Source organism: Sinohyriopsis cumingii, chromosome 9, assembly GCF_028554795.1.
Source record: "Sinohyriopsis cumingii isolate HCF-2022 chromosome 9, ASM2855479v2, whole genome shotgun sequence".
Classification (NCBI taxonomy): domain Eukaryota; kingdom Metazoa; phylum Mollusca; class Bivalvia; order Unionida; family Unionidae; genus Sinohyriopsis; species Sinohyriopsis cumingii.
In genome coordinates this window covers 97,778,251-97,796,379 of record NC_142969.1, presented here as the reverse complement: position 1 = coordinate 97,796,379, position 18,129 = coordinate 97,778,251, and the positions used below count along the sequence as shown (strand labels likewise).

At 38.4% G+C, this 18,129-nt stretch overlaps 1 protein-coding gene across 1 annotated transcript in view; it reads right to left on the bottom strand.

The window, feature by feature from the left end:
- Window positions 1-429: 429 nt before the first annotated feature.
- Window positions 430-18,129, bottom strand: part of LOC149792301 (apical endosomal glycoprotein-like) — a 33,988-nt gene continuing 16,288 nt past the window's right edge. Inside the window, exons 3-7 of the mRNA XM_089969374.1 lie at window positions 8,628-8,705; window positions 7,935-8,276; window positions 7,200-7,358; window positions 2,559-2,637; window positions 430-1,793 (exon numbers count right to left, since the gene is read on the bottom strand). Of these exons, the coding sequence (XP_089825500.1) occupies window positions 1,703-1,793; window positions 2,559-2,637; window positions 7,200-7,358; window positions 7,935-8,276; window positions 8,628-8,705 (749 nt within the window). The 3' untranslated portion in view covers window positions 430-1,702. The remainder of the gene's footprint in view (window positions 1,794-2,558; window positions 2,638-7,199; window positions 7,359-7,934; window positions 8,277-8,627; window positions 8,706-18,129) is intronic.

Sequence of the window (18,129 nt, the reverse complement as noted above, 5' to 3'; positions counted from 1 at the left end):
AGGAAATAAGCCCAACAGCAAGGTTCTTCAAACAAATATATATATTTGTATCACTTGTCACACATGAAGGCAAGAAATAGAATCATAAACATTAGAGCCAATCTCCAGTATCAATGATTTTCGTATTTGTACCAATAAATACAAGTTTTAATTGGAAAACAAATTCAAAGAGAAGTAAAATTAAACGTTAAAGATAGACTTGAATTGATAGTGACATAAAGAGAGAAAATCAGTATTGAAATCAACATTGTGAACTGTAAATTACGTATCTAAACTCTTTGTTCTCTCTAAATGTTACTAATTCTTGAAGATAACAATATATATATATATATATATATATATATATATATATATATATATATATATATTTATATGTATATATACATACATAAAGTTCAGCACGTACCATGTTATTATGTGATGATTTTATGCAAAAGCATCATCAACAAATAGCAAATAGAAAATCAAATCAATCTTGTAGATGTCTCGTAATACATACTTCGAATGCCTTACAATGGGATGAAAACCATTATTTCCATTTATACTTCATTGATTTTCAATTCAGTAATGACCAGGTATATGTAAATGTGGCCTTTCCTTAAAGGTATTAAGACTTTATGGTCATAAACTAAATAACAGCAAGAGGCAAGGCCAGCAAGTTTTGTAAAACTTAATATAATTTAATTCTAAGTTGAGCATTAAAAGCTCATGAGGAACGTACAGCATAATAAATTAAATCCAAAACAATTCCAAAAAAATTGCATAGCATGTCCTAAAGATACAGTATTCTGAATGGATTTCAGCTTCTGAATGTTCTGAGGTACCAATATCCTTGAATATGACGATGTGCCGACAGTCTTGCTCCATCACAATGACATTTGTAAAGAATATCTCTCAATGAATTCATTATAGTCCCAGAATGTTGCTTTAGTTGAATGAGCACTCTATAACTCAAATTGGTTAAAAAAATAGTTCCTCTCAAACAAAATCCAAACACAATATTAAAAAGGAGGTACAAACATTTATCTATCCACAAGTTTATTATGATCATATATCGCAATATAAACCCAACGTGATAAACGTCACTACTTCACCTCATATTTTACAATACATCCCACATTTAATGCACCTCAGCATTTGAACCACTTGATTTAATTAGCTAAACAGAATATGATCCAAAACCATAAACAAGCTTATTATTGTTGTTATTATAATTATTATTATTATTGACATTAAGGCTTGCATCAAACCTATTTATAACTCTACATAAATCAGATCTATGAGACAAAAGAGAAACACACAAAAAAGATACAGTTATGTACCAAAAATTACACAAGATATAGATATAAATAACAATGGGATACTATCATGTGTCACACTACTATGATGCCATATTTACAGGACATATCTTCTTCAGAGTAATAGTGTTTATATATATGCTGCATGAATTCTTCCTGGCTATTATATGCATTGTTTTCTTCTTCATCAGGAAAGTATAGTTATGTTACCATATTCAGACGAGTATCATATTGTGTTATTTGGTTACAGGAGGGTACATTATGATCAAGAAAACGTTTGTATAACCTCACGAAAACTTTGGCGTTCTTATTATCATAGGTGACATGGGACACCACCTTGCTTAAATTTAAGGAATCATATGGCAGGTTGCAGAGCTTTCAATTCGTGTAGCAATTCCCCAGTGTTAAGATTCTGTTATGAAGATTCGGCGGTCGGCGGACGTAGGTTGAAGCATGACGCTTTCCGTCTCCTTCTGAAGTGATAGCTGGATTTTCCTAAATTATATATATATATATATATATATATATATATATATATATATATATATATATATATATATATATATATATATATATATATATATATATATATATAACAGAAACTACACCCCATTTAAGATCAAATATGTTAAGCATCTATTGTCCCCATTATTCTAACGTTTCGGAACTTAGATCACCTGTTTATTATAATTTATGACCAGTAGGTTGAGACCCGTGTGCAGATTTTACTTAATTTTCAACTCTGCAAAAGTGACCATTAAGGCCAAGCAATCGATCAGGAATCTTATGTTGCATATTTCTACATTATTGCGTGCTGACTTTGCTGGTCAAGCACAAGCGCAGACACCCATACTAATGAAAGGTAGCTAGATGTTCGCCTCAGTGGTCATGACAGTTTTCTAGCATGCCATTAAGACGAAACATTGAATCTCATATAAGTGTTAAACAACTTAGCTATCTATTGTCTCATGGACAGTAAATCAGATAATTGTATCGTGATCTATATATATATATATATATATATATATATATATATATATATATATATATATATATATATATATATATATATATATATATATATATATATATATATGTCTGTCTGTCTCTTCGTCTATGTATGTATGTATGTATGTATGTATGTATGTATGTATGTATGTATGTGTGTTTGTGTGTGTGTGTGTGTCTGTGTATGTATGTATGTATGTATGTATGTATGTATGTATGTATGTATGTATCCATCTATCATATCATGGTTACCTTAATATCCAGACTGTTCCAAGTAGGGTGAAAAAGGCACATACCAGAAGCCCAAGAACAGACCCGGCTATTACACCAACTAAAAGTTAAAGGTTACAGAACAGTAACAAACTTAATTAAACCATACATGTTCTAGAATTTGCATTAGTAATGCTATTACGCATGCCATGACATTTATAAAGTATGATCGTTTCTGTCAGTTTTGTCAAGACGGTAAATTGAATGGTTGGTGCAAGGATTGGACAATATTCGATAATGTCATTGAACGAACCATCAAGATAGACAATCAGTGATGAAAACATGTAGCAAGTACTACTACTGAAGAAGAAGCTTCTGTAATTACGGCTTCTAGTGCAAATCGGAGACAGTGTGTCAACCGTCTGGGCATGTGCAAAAATTTAACTCATTTGTACACGAATAAAGTTAGTACCAATAATCAAATTTAAAATGCACGGAAACGAACTTTGTAACCATAGGAATTGGTGCTGGAGTTTATGATTATTGTATGTAAATAGATAATTGTGTGACTTGGTGGCAATGGGGTATTAATAAAAGGCCAACATGGGAAGTTACAGACATGTTCAAATAGCGATATGGAAATTAACATTGATGGTACATCGGAACATTGCTAGAAGTAGTTGTTCTCAATAATATGTGAATAATGGGAAATGTAATATTAAAATTTAACATAAGATTTCCCATATTCCTTATAAATATAGGGACTCTCTGAAATGTGATGTTAAAATACAAACAAATACCCAAAACTAAACCATCAACACACCATGTGTACTGACCAACACCTCACGTATATCATTAATAAACTGTGTGTAATCATCTACTGTACAGCGTCCCTCACTATACCATCAGTACCTTGACCAATATCCTACACATGTTATCCAACACGTGTGGTGACCAACATTCAGTCACGCCCATAAGAGGTAGTGGAAAACACATATCTTTATTAATGTATCAACTAGCAAGTACCAAACAAAGTAATGTCTAGATTAAGAAATATCCAAAACGTTTAGTAGCGTCATCATCGCTACTTACGTGGAAGCCAATACCCGCTTAAAATTGCATTCTGTCTTAAAAGCTTTAGGAGATGGAGTCATTTACGTTGACAGCAATTGCTGAATGGTCATTGATGTCCCTGGAAACTATTGCCACACATTGAAGCTAAACGCTTAGAAGCTTGGACAGATTATCATTTCCATGAATCTGTGCTGGTCTTTTTTGGTGGAGGACCAAAACATTGCTGCTGCCAGTACTGAGACAAAAATGAAAATGAAAACTTTCGCGTAAAAATGTTGGATCCTCAGAAAGCTGAATTTTGCCGAATCAACAAGTCACCAGTCAGTCCTTGGAAAGAGTTTACCAGAAGCAATAACGACTACTCGAACACAACACGTTACTGTACGGACACACTGGTCTCCAGTATATAATAGAGAGGTCATGGACATCAGGACCATTTGGAGTTAAATGGTTCACCAAGAATGAATGAATTCACACCAACCCCGTGACGGATCCAGTGCAGACTCCACGTTGAATAAACTAGAGTACAATGCTGTACGTTGTGACGAGAATGATTCCGTATTCTGCGTCACAGGCGATGCAGCCAGACGATGCCGACCTCAAAAGTGATACAATACGTGTAGCTACCTCTGGATTTCACCCACGTATTCACAATGACATATTCGACGCAAAAAGATCTTTCTGCTTTACGAGCAAAGGAGATATTGCTCGTGTGTCTACATATACCGTTCATCCATGCGCACAATCTAGATACCATTAGCTCATCGAAAGTTACAAACCAAAGAAGAATACACGTTTCATATGGTTTTACCTGACTATTGTGATTTTGAGAATCGATAAACACGTTGAAGATAGCTTAAAGATAATCTGGATGGATTAACCACCATTAAACTTTGACAGATCAGGGTATATCTTCTTGGGATGAGGATAGCAAGTACAGTGTTTATGTTGTGGTTTGAAGATCCACGAATGAGAGTATACATACTCTACCTTCCTGGAACATGCCAGATGGTCTACGTGATGTCACTGCCTTCCCATAGTGGGCCTTGATTAGTACCCTCACAATGACTTTAGAAGAGACAAGTTATCGATTACTTTTGGAGTAGCAAAAACGCATTTACAGAGAGTCTGTAAAGATTCAAGCGAAACTCATGAATAGTTGCATCCTTTACGAAATAAACACTTCAGCCGTTGACATTTGAATGATATATAAATTCTGATTAGTTTGAATCTGTTGAAATTGTCAGACGTTGAATAATTACTAACAAAATCTTGTACTAGTTTTGGATGTCATGCCTTCTACCTATAATTTCATAGTGATACTCAAACCACAATGGGACGAAGTCCCATAGAATAAAGCATCACCTCAGACGAAGCTACTTCAATATGTGTAATTTGTGGTGAGCAGATTCCATGTCGCAAACGGGTGAACATTTGCATAAAAAAGAGCTTGCAGGTAAATGAATATTGCAGAAGAACATACTCAGTATCTACCACTGGAATGGGGGAAAAGCATTTACAGAGAGGTTTAAACTATTGTTATTTCCAGAGTATAACAAGCCTAAATATTGCGATGTGATCTGACATCTCACATCAGATCTAGGAACATGGATTCTAACTTTAAAATGAGATGCTACCTCAAGATCTTGGGCATCTCATACATTGACCATCTAACCAACAAAGAGGTAGACAACAAGATGAAACAAGCCATCGGACCCCATGAAGACCTCTTGACCACTGTAAAAAAGCGCAAAGTGAAGTGGTACGGTCATGTCTCACGATCATCTGGACAGGCAAACACAATCTTCTAAAGCACAGTGCGAGGGGGCAGTTGAAGAAGCAGACGGACAAATAGGTGGGAAGAAAACATTAGGGAGTGGACAGGTATGGGATTAGGAGGTTCTCAAAGGGCAGTAGGGAACAGGGAAAGATGAAGAGAATTGGTTGTAAAATCATATGTGGTGCCTCAACGACCTCTTGGGTAACGGAATTGATGATGATGATGATGATGATGATGATGATGATGATGACATCTTGCAAACAATTATGACAAAAACGAAACTCAGCGTGGATATAATGCTCTTGACGCAATGACTTATGTCATCAGTATTACACCAGTGTCACACCAGATACCACGGAAGGCAGTCAGTGACAGTGTATAAGACTTAAGTGGATTCCCAAATACTTTTACAAGGACTGATTCAGCAAGACGCGACAAGGAAATTCCTTTAAGCTGTAGTTGACGTGCGGTGGATATATTTGTGACAATTTTCTTGGATTTATAAGTAGATTAATTGGGGTCAGTTAATGATCAGCACATGCACAAGATATGACCAATAAAAATCTCACTACATTGGAAGTTCTGTGATGAGTGATCTTGGCAAGATATTCGTCGTATTTTATCAACGCTTCATAAGTATAAATAGACAGTTGAATGTACCAACAGAACGACTCCTTGCTCACAACTTATCCTTTTCATTGGATAGTTGATGTTAGGTATCAGTCACCACGCAAGAAGTTTTGATTTGATTTTTGGTTTAGATTTTTAACGTAGCTTTAACAATTTTTTAGTCATATCGCTACGATGTCTGCAATGTGGCAGTTTATAGTGATGTCTAGCACTGGGGCATCATGCCGCAGACATGTATCATGATATCCCACCCAGTCACATTATCCTGACACCAGGCCGACCAGTCCTAACACTAACCTCTTAATGCTGAACGCCAAGCGAGGCAGCTCTTAGTACCATTTTTTAAGTCTTTGGTATGACTCGGCCGGGGATCGAACCCACGACCTCCCACATCTAAGGCGGACACTCTAAAAACTAGGTCACCGGAGCGGTGTTCGCAAGAAGTTTTGGATAGTACTATAAAAGTTGGTGTTGTAAAGTACTTAAAGAATTGATATTGTGTAATACTAAAATGTTGGGTGATAGAGAGGACACAAAATGTAGCGTGTTGGATAGTACTCACAAGTGAGTTTTAGATATCACTAAAACAGTCGTGGGTTTGACAGTAATGAAAAGTAGGTGTTGGATAATACTCAAAATGGGCGTTAGGTAGTACTCAAACATCGAGTGTGGGATTGTCCTCTAAAGGTAATACTCAGTCAGATGTGGGATAGTTGTCAAAAGGTAGTTTTTGGATGGGCAGTAATCAAAAGAATAAATTGGAAAGTATATAAAATGTAAAGATTACATTTTCCCTTTTCCAGTTATTATTGAGGTCATCCACTTCTACCAATTTGAGGGACAATAGGAACTCGCATTCTAAATGCTTGCATTATTAATATTCCATATATTATTGAGGACAACATGTAACGATATACAAATTTGATAGGGATGATGAGAAATCTCATGCTAAATGTCAACCTTATCTTTCTCCATTGTTCCTACATTATTGAAGTTAACCTGATCTAACAATGTATCAGTCCATCCCAATAATTAAATTACAGTTAGAGCCTTAATGGTAAATTCATATTGCCCCTATAATCCTTTTCCCTTCTCAACATGGGAATGTCCCTTGTTCACAAATGACACATGTAACTACTTATATAAAATGTTCTATGACCTTTCTTGTATTACTATCAAGTGGAGTTATTATTGTATACCTTGCCTTTCTGTTTTGCCTTTGTCAGGGAACACGCTTTTTGAGGACGTTGCCGGGTATGTGCTAACTTCTTTTATACGATGTTGTTGTGATTCAGCACCAATACTGGCAGTCAAGTTCTCCCATTGTTTCATTGATGGTATCGGGTCGGTGCCTAATTCTAACCAAGTAAAGGAAATACATAATGAAGGAATATTGATGTATTTACATATTGCAACTCGTGAAAAGTTTTGTATTACTGGCGTCCTAGATTGAAAGAAATCCAACAAGAAAATATCTTGGACGTTTTAAACTTCTCCAGCAATTTTACAAGCAAAAGACAATACTAAACAGGTTCATCTGTAACAAATGACTACTGAATTTTATTTTTAAAGGAAACATGTACTTCATATTGCCTACATGTACAGCTGTAAGTTAATAACCGAGCGGCAAAAGGACAAAAGGTGCATTGGAACAGTATGCATTACGTAAATAATGACGTGACAAAATTAGTGGAACAGTATGCATTACGTCAATAATGACGTGACAAAAGTAGTGGAACAGTATGCATTACGTAAATAATGACGTGACAAAATTAGTGGAACAGTATGCATTACGTAAATAATGACGTGACAAAATTGCGGTCCAAGCAATGCAATCTGAACTTTTGACAGGTGTTAGTTCACTTTTGTCTGGGGCTGGCTGAAGAAATATACATATAAATTACATAATCAAGCATACAAAGAATTTCATTTACCTTCACATTTTCCGAATCTAAGAAAGATATTATCTATTCCAGCTTCAACAGTACAGTTACTGTAAGAATACATCTCATAAAAGAGGGTAAAATTATAAAAGCTCTCCTCCACGGAAATGGAAACATAGATCCAGTCGTGTTTGTGACTTCCTGTAACTTTCCAGATGAGTAATTCTTTACTGTGGTTCAGCATGAACAATTGCAGACGAGTTTTGTTCGATCCGACCAGGAAGTACATAAAGGTCACACAGACTGGTCCAGGCATTGCATGGACTGGAGTTGAAAAATTTCGCCCTGAGTATGGCACACAGTCATCGGAAGCAGACAGGGATATATACTTGCCTGCCAGAGAAATGGAAACTAGACATTAGATATGGTTAAGTACTGTATGATGTTAGCCCTTACCTGTGATGGAACCAGTATTTAATTATTGACATGTACAATGAATGTTTATTAATTTCCTCAATCAAGGGTAACATGTAGTCTAGACATGTCGATGCTGAAATCTATCACTCAAAGAGTCAGAGATGATCTGTGTCTGTACAGTCATTTTTCAATAGATGCAGATCAAAGCAGATTATTTGTGTGTACAAATAATATATTTAAACATCAAATAAACTACCCCCCACAAAGTTACAGTGACAAATAAATAAATAAAGATTAATATTTTCAAATGACATCTAGATGCCATACCTCCTGTACCTTCATCTGTAGAGAGCCTCCAGTGTTCATTTTCCTGCCAAAGGCAGACATCTTCATCAAATGCACAATCTGATAAAGAGTAATTAATTCATTGCTGAATTGATCCCTAATTAATTTTGTATTTGCTTGGATAATTTTTGTATATAAGCAAACTTTGAAACTTTTAAGCATACCATCCATGTTGTTGTAGATGTATTTGCAATGACATATTTAAAGTGGATCAGTATCATTGCTTACTCTATAACAGTAACTCAAATTACACAATCATATTGTTGTGGATGGGTTTGCAAAATTATTAATTTAATGTGGATTGATATGACTACTTAAGTAAATAAGGGAAGTCAAGACACACAGGATGGGGTATATCTATTAACATATGCATGAGGAGACATTGATAAATAATGAATGGAACAATCCTGCCACCATGATCAGTTTTCATTTAGTTCGACTGTATTGTACCAATTTTCATTGTTTTCCTTTTAATTCGAACGTATTATACCAATTTTCATTGTTTTCCTTTTAATTCGAATACTGCCGTGATGTTATATTGCATTTAGTGAAATGTTGGCTGAATACTGCCATAATGTCATAATGCCTTTAGTGAAATGTTGGCTGAATACTGCCATAATGTCATAATGCCTTTAGTGAAATGTTGGCTGAACACTGCCATAACGTCATAATGCCTTTAGTGAAATGTTGGCTGAATGCTGCTGTTGTGTCATATTGTCTTTAGTGACATGTTGGCTGAATACTGCCATAACGTCATAATGCCTTTAGTGAAATGTTGGCTGAATACTGCCATAACGTCACAATGCCTTTAGTGATATGTTGGCTGAATACTGCCGTGATGTTATATTGCCCTTCGTGCACGAATATAAGATATTTGAGCTGATTCTCCTTACGTCAATAAAGTACAGACAACATATATGTAGCTGTGGAAATATTTCTGAACTCTGGGCCGAATAATGCGGTCTCGCCCTACCTGTGAACGTATTTGGCTGAGGATTGTGTTGCGTAATGACTTCTCCTTATTGCGATAGTAACAGTCATACGTATCATCTCAAATGCGAAGGACAACATCATCTGTTCCTCTCATCTCAATTGCGATGGATGAGATTAGTATTACTATATTAACTATATCTGTTTTGGGGTGACAGTAGGAGCCGTCAGAACCACGGAACACATTACAAACGACTCACGGAAATGTGAGCACACTACATTTGCATTTCTCAGCGTATGTTGTTTGTTATATTCTTTTTAAAATTTTAAATTTTATCACATCATTTTGTGTTGATTTAAATTCTAAATGTTATTGCGTGTCTCTAATATTATTCAGAAATATGGCTTTTACTGCATCTCTACTGTAGTTTGACTAATTAGTTTATTCGTCCATTTGCATAATGTTATGTGATATTACAAAAAACATGAATTCCTCGAACATTTCGAGTTCGTAACTTAAGTACATTTTTGACATAACGTGAATGACTTCATCTTTCCATTCATATGTAATGAATACATTATGTGTGTTTGTTTGTGTGTGTGATTTGGAATTTTAACATAGCTTTAACAATTTTCCAGTCATATCGCTACGATGTCGGCAGTGTGACAGTTTATAGTGATTTCTAACACTGGGGCATCATGCCGCAGACATGTAGCGTGATGTCCCACCCAGTCACATTATCCTGACACCAGGCCGACCAGTCCTAACACTAACCTCTTGATGCTAAGCACGAAGCGAGGCAGCAGTTATGCCATTTTTGTAAATCTTTGGTATGACTCGGACGGGGATGGAACCCACGACCTCCCGCAGCCGAGGTGGACACTCTAACTACTAGGCCACCGGAGCGGTGTGTTTTTTTTTATTTAAAAAGAAAACTTCATATGCATTTCTGAGAGCTTATCTCCTTTCATAGTTTAGTATCGAACATGGTCACCTCATACACCATCGAACTATGACACCTATTTCGAATCTCGGAGTGACAGCACTCAAGTCACTGTGATAAAAAACGTTATAAAACATGCAGGATTCAATTCCCACCATCAGATCGGAGCAGGTACGCTACAGTGGAATTCTTGCACAAGGCACTTTGCATCCTTATCGGCACGATATAATATTGAAAGTGTTGATGTGCCATTAAACATTATAGAAACTAGCCTTCCAATGAATAACCTCTGATTGCTAAAAGGCTTTTGCTACCGATGATAGTCAGAAACATTGCCAAATTGTCATTTGGCACGTAGCGGTGTTTTAATGTTTGAAACATTGCCGAGTTGTCACGTGGCACGTAGCGATGTTTTAATATATTTTCATTGCTAGTACATGTATAGTAAATTGCGATTTTAAGCCACTATGCGAAAATAATTATCGATTAGTCGACAGTTCCCAAATAGTAACCCTTAAGTTTCGTACAGTAGTAGTGAATGGGGGCACCCTAGCCTCAATGGGAATTAGCATTACAGACAGGGTCCCGGCACTCTAGCCTCAATGGAAATTGAACATGGGGAATACAAGCCCGGCACTCTAGCTTCAAGGGGAATTTAACATGGGAAAAAGTCTTGGGCAACTCTAGCCTCAATGGGAATTACCATTACACGACCCCTTGGGACAATCTGGGGACTATGTAAATTTAACATGGGAATAGATTGTGGGTCTGTTGAGCGACAAAATGGAACAGGGGTCTATGGAAAGGGAACAGGGGAGAGGGATAGAACACACATACACACACATATATTAAATAAAAAAAGGGGTAGGCAATTGAAAGTCGATCTCTTTTCGAGAAATGTGGGTGGCCCTGAAAAGGGCCTTTGGGTTTCTTCTTCTAACTCCTCCACTTCTTCCACCAAGTTCTCACTTTTTTCATTATTCCTTTCTTCTTCTTGTTCTTCTTCTCCTCCTCTGTTATCCAGTCAGGATGGCCCATCTCTCTGAATTTCTGTTGGATCTTCATCCAGTTGTTATTTAATCTTTCAAACTCTAATTTCTTCTTCTTATTCTCTTCTTCCTTTCTCTCTTTGCTCCATTTTTCTTTTATCTTCACCACTTCTACTTTCATTACCTCTCTAATTAGTTTTTCTGCTTTTATCAACTGGTTACAACCCCACTTTACGTACCACCAGTCAGTCCAATGAAAGCTATTTTCTAGGAAGCTCCTGACTTCTATGATATGATCCAAGGCTTCCTTTAAAGTACCTACACTCACGTAAGGTGGGTCAATGAATCCTCTGATTCTTTCTACTTCTTCCTCAATCATTTCCCCTATTTGATCTTTAGCTACTCCAAGACCCTTCACATTGTTCAGGCTACCTTCAAATCTTCCTTCCTTATTCAATCTTTCTACTACATAAGTCCCATCCATGATCCAAAAATAGCTATGTCTCAAATCGTTAAATAATTTTGTCACCTCCATCTTCTTTGTTCATTCCTTAGAATGGTGCGAACGACTAATACTCTGCGTTCTTATAGTGAAAGCGCGGACGTGATGGAAAACATCACCCTAAAACAAAATTTATATTACCTTGATCATAACCAAACAACGCGCGGACGTGAAGGAAAACATCCCCTACTTTTCTCATTTCATATGATCTACTATCCACATACGTGAAACAGCAATAAACAAACCCCGAATCTACTATCCACACACGCAAAGCATTAAAATGAAACCCTAATCTACTATTCACACAAACCAACTTAAGCTCTTACATAACCCAATAATCTACTATCCACACAAACGTACGTGAGCGCTTACAAACACACACACACTCACATGCACATAAAAAACAAACATTCACACAAATAAAAAGAGTCAGTGTTTATATTCACACTACTCTACATACACACATTGGCAAATCGATTACTATTTCTTTTCTAAAGTTTTGTAGCCCTGAAAAGGGCTGTTTGTTTTTGAACTCCAGTGACACCTGGTTAATGATGGCACCTTCCAGGCCTGGCACCACACACACATCTTCTTCCCCAGTCTCTTTTCATTCTTTTTTGGGGGAGAGCAGAGGCGGGATAAATGGCTTCAGAACCCCAATCTTCTGTCTTTGGGATTCTGAAATTTCCTCTCTCCTTTTCTTCCTCTTCTTTGTTTCTTCTCTCATGCTCTTCTTCGTTTCTTCTTTTCTAATCTTTCATCCTTCCCTCTTCTACGATGGCCTCTGCAGCCAGCTCATTCACTATACGCCTGGCATATTCCAGGTGTACATGAAGTTCAAGCAGTTTAGCTAGTTTGGTGTTCATTCTGGTGGTGTTGATCAATCAACAAGGGCAGGTAGACTGCCGAACGATTTTTAATTTATACTGAAAGAGCGGACGTGATGGAAAACATCCCCCTAAAACAAAATTGATCTTACCTAGATCATAACCAAACAACGCGCGGACCTAAAAGAAACACTCACTCACTTTTTATACTTCCCATCACTATTCTAAAAAATTTTATTAAACCAATAATGTACTATCCACATACGCAAAGCAATCCAATCAAACCCCAAATCTACTCTCCCCACACCTCAAACAGCAAAAAAAAAATCATCATAATCTACTATCCACACAAACGTACGTGAGCACTTACAAACACACAATCATATACACAAACACATACACTCACACTATAAAAAAGAGTCAGTGTTTATATTCACACTACTCTACCTACACACATTGGCAAATGGATTACTATTTCTTTTCTAGAGTATTGGGTAGCCCTGAAAAGGGCTGTTTTTTTTTGTTTGCTATGGAATCTTTTAGTTTCTAAGAATGCGATGTCCTCTGATGATAGACTTTCTGACGATAGGTCTGCTTCTTCGGAAACAGAAGAAGAACTCTTTGGTGTCGATACGACAATCGACAAAGCCTCTGTCAGGTTCAGATTGCCGCTGCTGTTGCTGCTGTTGCTGCTCTCTCTGCTGTTTCTGAAGTCTGTACTTCTCTGTCCATTCTTTTTTCTCCCTGTTCACTTCTTCTCTGAAGAGCTCTTCTATCAGGTCTTCAGTGACGTTTAGCATTCTCACATTCTCTATCTCTTCTGGCTTCGGTATCAGACTGTGTCTGACCCTGTGCAAATTCACGTAGGCTTTGTTTAGCTTAGCTAGTTTGGAGCACATCTTCGTAGGAGGATGAGTCGACAATGGATGGTTAGACTGGAGGCTACCCCGGCTTTAAAGTCAAAGCGCTGACGTGAAGGAAAACATCCCTCCACGGTTTTCGAGCCGGAACGTTCAATGAGTGCCATGAGAGGGATAGTAAGAAGTCAAAGAGCATGAATCAAGATTTCTATAGTCAAACAAACCACAAAGGCATTTTTTCAAAACACAACATTTTTTTATTCAAAATCACTTAACACTAACAAACAACTCTAACATTTTTAACAATAATCCAACAATATAACATCAAACATTTTGTTTCAAATGACAAACATTTTTTTCCAACTCACACATTATTTTGGACAAGGCTGACAACGTTGTGAATGAAATTGTAATTTCCACTGTTGGAAGTCATTAGGCCATTGATGGACACTACGTTTCCTAGCTTGAGACAAAAGATAAGCATAATGGTCACAAAACCATTGATCTACTTTCACATCGTTTCTAGAAGAAGAACGAGGATCAAAATGAGTCACTAAATGTTCTAAGGAATAGCCCAGGCTGCGATGATGCAGAAAATACACACAATATTGTCCACACACCAAGGAATGTGTGCCTTGTAATTTCACATTATTGAATCGGGTGGTCTGAGCATTTCTTTTCATAAAGTCGATGATATCGTCTTCCAAAGGAGGCAATCCGTACGAATCGAAATATTCCACACATCCTTCTTGAGGAAAGTAGACGGCTACCCAGTGGGTTCCTGGGAGATGACTGTCGTCCGTGTTGATCACATAAGCTTGATGGTCTTGAGGTTTGCGATGAGGGAGTTCATCTTTAGCACAGACGACAGGATTCCAAGAAGCCGTGTACGAACTGTGCTTCAGAAGGTAATAAAGTTCCCAGGTGTCCATGTTTTGTGTGGTTTTCCTTCTTCTTCTTCTTCACAGGTAATGATACGTCATCAATTCGATCCTGACCTTTTGCTTGAAAATGTCTGACAAGTAAAAGGCGTTTAGCTCCGACTTCTTACTCTGGTCCAAGAGAGATTTGATGCGACGGAGCTCCAGAGACGTTAATGGAGGAGAAGAATGTTTATCCAAGCCTTTATACCACTCGTTCAACACGAATTCTATCTCGATGACACCCCAAGCTTTGTCCAGATATTTGTCTAATTTTTCATCTTGGCTCAACATCAGACATTTGTCGTGTTGAATTTGACTGGGATGATCGTTTTGACATCCATAGCACTCTTCCTTGATCAATTCTTTCATTACATCTGTCAGGAATGTAGCAAAACAGGAGACTAAATGGGCTTCTTGTTCTGGCCATCTTGACTTCATCATGATAACTTCTTCGTCCTGGGATTCTTCTTCTTCTTCTTCCACGGTCTCCTCACATTCCATCTTCAAAGTTTCTTCCCTAGGCAAAGAGGGATAACAGTCTTCCATGGCTTCTAATAATCTAGAATGACTTCTCTCAAGTTGTTGATTTCTATGGTATTGTCAAATTCTGCATACAGGAGGACGTTCACTGTGTAATCTGGAGGTACATTTGCAAACTGAAGTTCCACACGAATCTGACCCGATTTTATAGGGTGGAAATGTCCCTCGTGGCTGCCTTGGTCTGGAGTGAAATCAAAACCCCACAAAGCATAGCCTCCTGCATAATCGTCGTACGAAATACCGTGATTGGTGTTGGTTCCTAACTGTCCCGTGGCTTCGTACAGGGACAAGTACGATCTCAAATAATTCTTCGCGACACCAAAGTTAGACTCTAAGGGTCGGGTACACAAGGTCTTGCCGTCGCGACTGACTTCGATCTTGGACACATTGTAATGTTGAAACTCAAAAGGATTTTGATCGTGGGTTCCGTTGAGGCTGAATTCCTGACGATACCAACAATCAAACGCTTGGGTAACTTTTCTTGGAACAGATGATCTTCGATCATAGATCGCTGTCCAGCGGGAATGGTAAACGTTTTCACTTCTACGCGTCGTATCGGATACTTGGCGGTCGTTCTGCTCAACGTCTGACTGACGTCGTTTCCCGCTTTAGGTAACACTTTAACACGACACACATAAAGTCGGGCTGCTTGAATGATAGTTTTGTATTCATTGGCATGGGCCATCAAATGGAAAGCGGCACTGCTACGATTCAGTCTCAGATGGATATCCACCCCGTTGAGCAAATACTTTTCCTGTAACCACATGTCCAAATGCAAACGATCCATCAGTTCTAAACATCGCCCTTGCAGAATTTTCTTACGACGGTCGTTAAACCCCACATTGTGAGGATTGTCATCTTCTGTCAGGACTGTGTCGCTAAACGTGCCTACACCTGCCGTGTCAGGTTTCCATACCACGCAAGTATCCAGATGAGTATTCTTGGCTTCTTTTCCGTACGTCAAGAGATTTTCCAGGTAGGCACGATATGGGTAAGTATCCATGTTGCTGCTGACCAGTTTGTTATTCAAGTACAAGTCCACTTCGCTGAACAAGGAATGCATGAAATTGTTGACAGGAGCTACTCTAGCATCGCCTCCTGGATTGGTGTTGTCCGTTTTGATCACTTTCACTTTCAAATACAGGTAACTGCTATTCAGATCGATGTAATCTTCGGGTTGTCCTTTGATTTCAAACTTGATGGGAGCGGAATCCGTCAAACAGGAGACGGGATGAAATTCCACCCACTGGGATTCTTGCATGGTCATCATGGTGGGGGGCATGGCAAACAGATCCAGTTCCGACTTGGAACAGGCGCAAGACTCTCGGTACATCATTTTTTTCTCTTTCTCAATAATCGAAAACGTCTAAGTCTCGAACGGTTCTTCTTTTCTTTGTCTTTCTAGCTTTAGACGTGTGAAGTCTGCTGAAAAGGTGTTTTCTTCGTCGTCTCTTTCTGCCTTGTCCTTGCTGAATGCTTGACTCGGTAGCGTACAGGGCATTTATAGGTGTGTCTCGTCGACCCAAAAGGTCATTGCCCGTTCGCAGCAAGACATTTTTGCCTGCCCTCATGAAGGCTTCTTTAGGATTTTGTTTGTCGATGATGACATTTTGGAGAAATTCTTTGCCTTGCGTCAGTGCCGCATCTTTCAAGGCGTGCAATCCGCGTGTCACCATCGGTTTCAACACAGGGGCCACCTTACGAAAGACCGATTTCAGTATATCTCCTAAACCGTGTCCTCGCTGTCGAGCAACCCCTCGGTACACTGGATACATGACTTACAAGTCGTGAGAGAACCGTTTTCGAAAATGGAGTTTCACCGTGACTTTTCCTTTGGTGAATGAAATATTTTGTCCCAGATCTCCTTTTATAGCAATGTTGACCGTGTCCAAATAAGACTTACTGACAGGCAAATAGTGAGGATGTACAAATTCGCGGTGAACGTGGTAAGTGTTTCCACCTTCCTCGTCAGCGGTTGTGGCAGAATCCACTTTGAAAGGAATGACACGCAGTAACGGCAGGGAGGTGTGTCCCACCACGTTATACTCCACCGCATCGAAGTACACAAACATCAAATTCAGTCCTTGGTTCAGTTCTACCGGGGCACGAAATAACTTGCTAAAAGACTCGTTGTCGTAAATGACTGGCAATTCCTTTTTCTTGATCATGGTCATTCTCATGTCCATGTCTCCGCCCAACATGTCAAACAATTCAGGACAAAATAAAATGGACACGATTTTACTCCCGTCAAATTTCATCAACAAGCGACGAACTGCTTTGTGGTATTCCATGGTGACACTTTTTTTGACACTTTCCAAAGCTTTCAGAAACACGACATTAAACCTGGAGGCTATGGTGCTCACCAGATGTTGACCACTAAACTAATAGCCTGGGGGAACGAACAAGTGATAGGTGGTGTACTTTTGATTTTTTGTGCCAGGGGTTTTCTTGCCATATTTGCCATGGGTATCCAAGTACTGTTGCAATTGTTCGTCATGAACTTCCATATCAAAAACATTTTGATTGGGAAGGACACTGAGGACTTGGGTCGGGTGAATGATTTCTACTAAAGCCACTTCCCAATAGGCTTCGTGATCTAATGGGATGGTCTGAGGTAATTTGGCCGTGTAACAGCACAACGTGTTCTTGGGAAACACCTCCATGGAACTGTCACTGGGTAAGGTTAAGTAAAATTGGTTTTGGTGACTCATAATTCCAGAGTTCTATGGCTGTCCGAGGGGTTACTGGACCTCAGAGGCGTGTCTCCGCCCACAATAGGGTTGTTGTTATTAGAGTGGTGACTGACACTGGCACTGAACACAAGGTTCCCGTGGTTCCCGTTGGAAGAGAATTTCAGGAAGGGATTGGGAAGCAGGTAACCGATGCAACTGCTCAATAAAATGGTCCACAATTGTTTGTCTCCTTGTTGCAAACTCAAATTGGCAATGGCTGCCCCGATGACACAATAC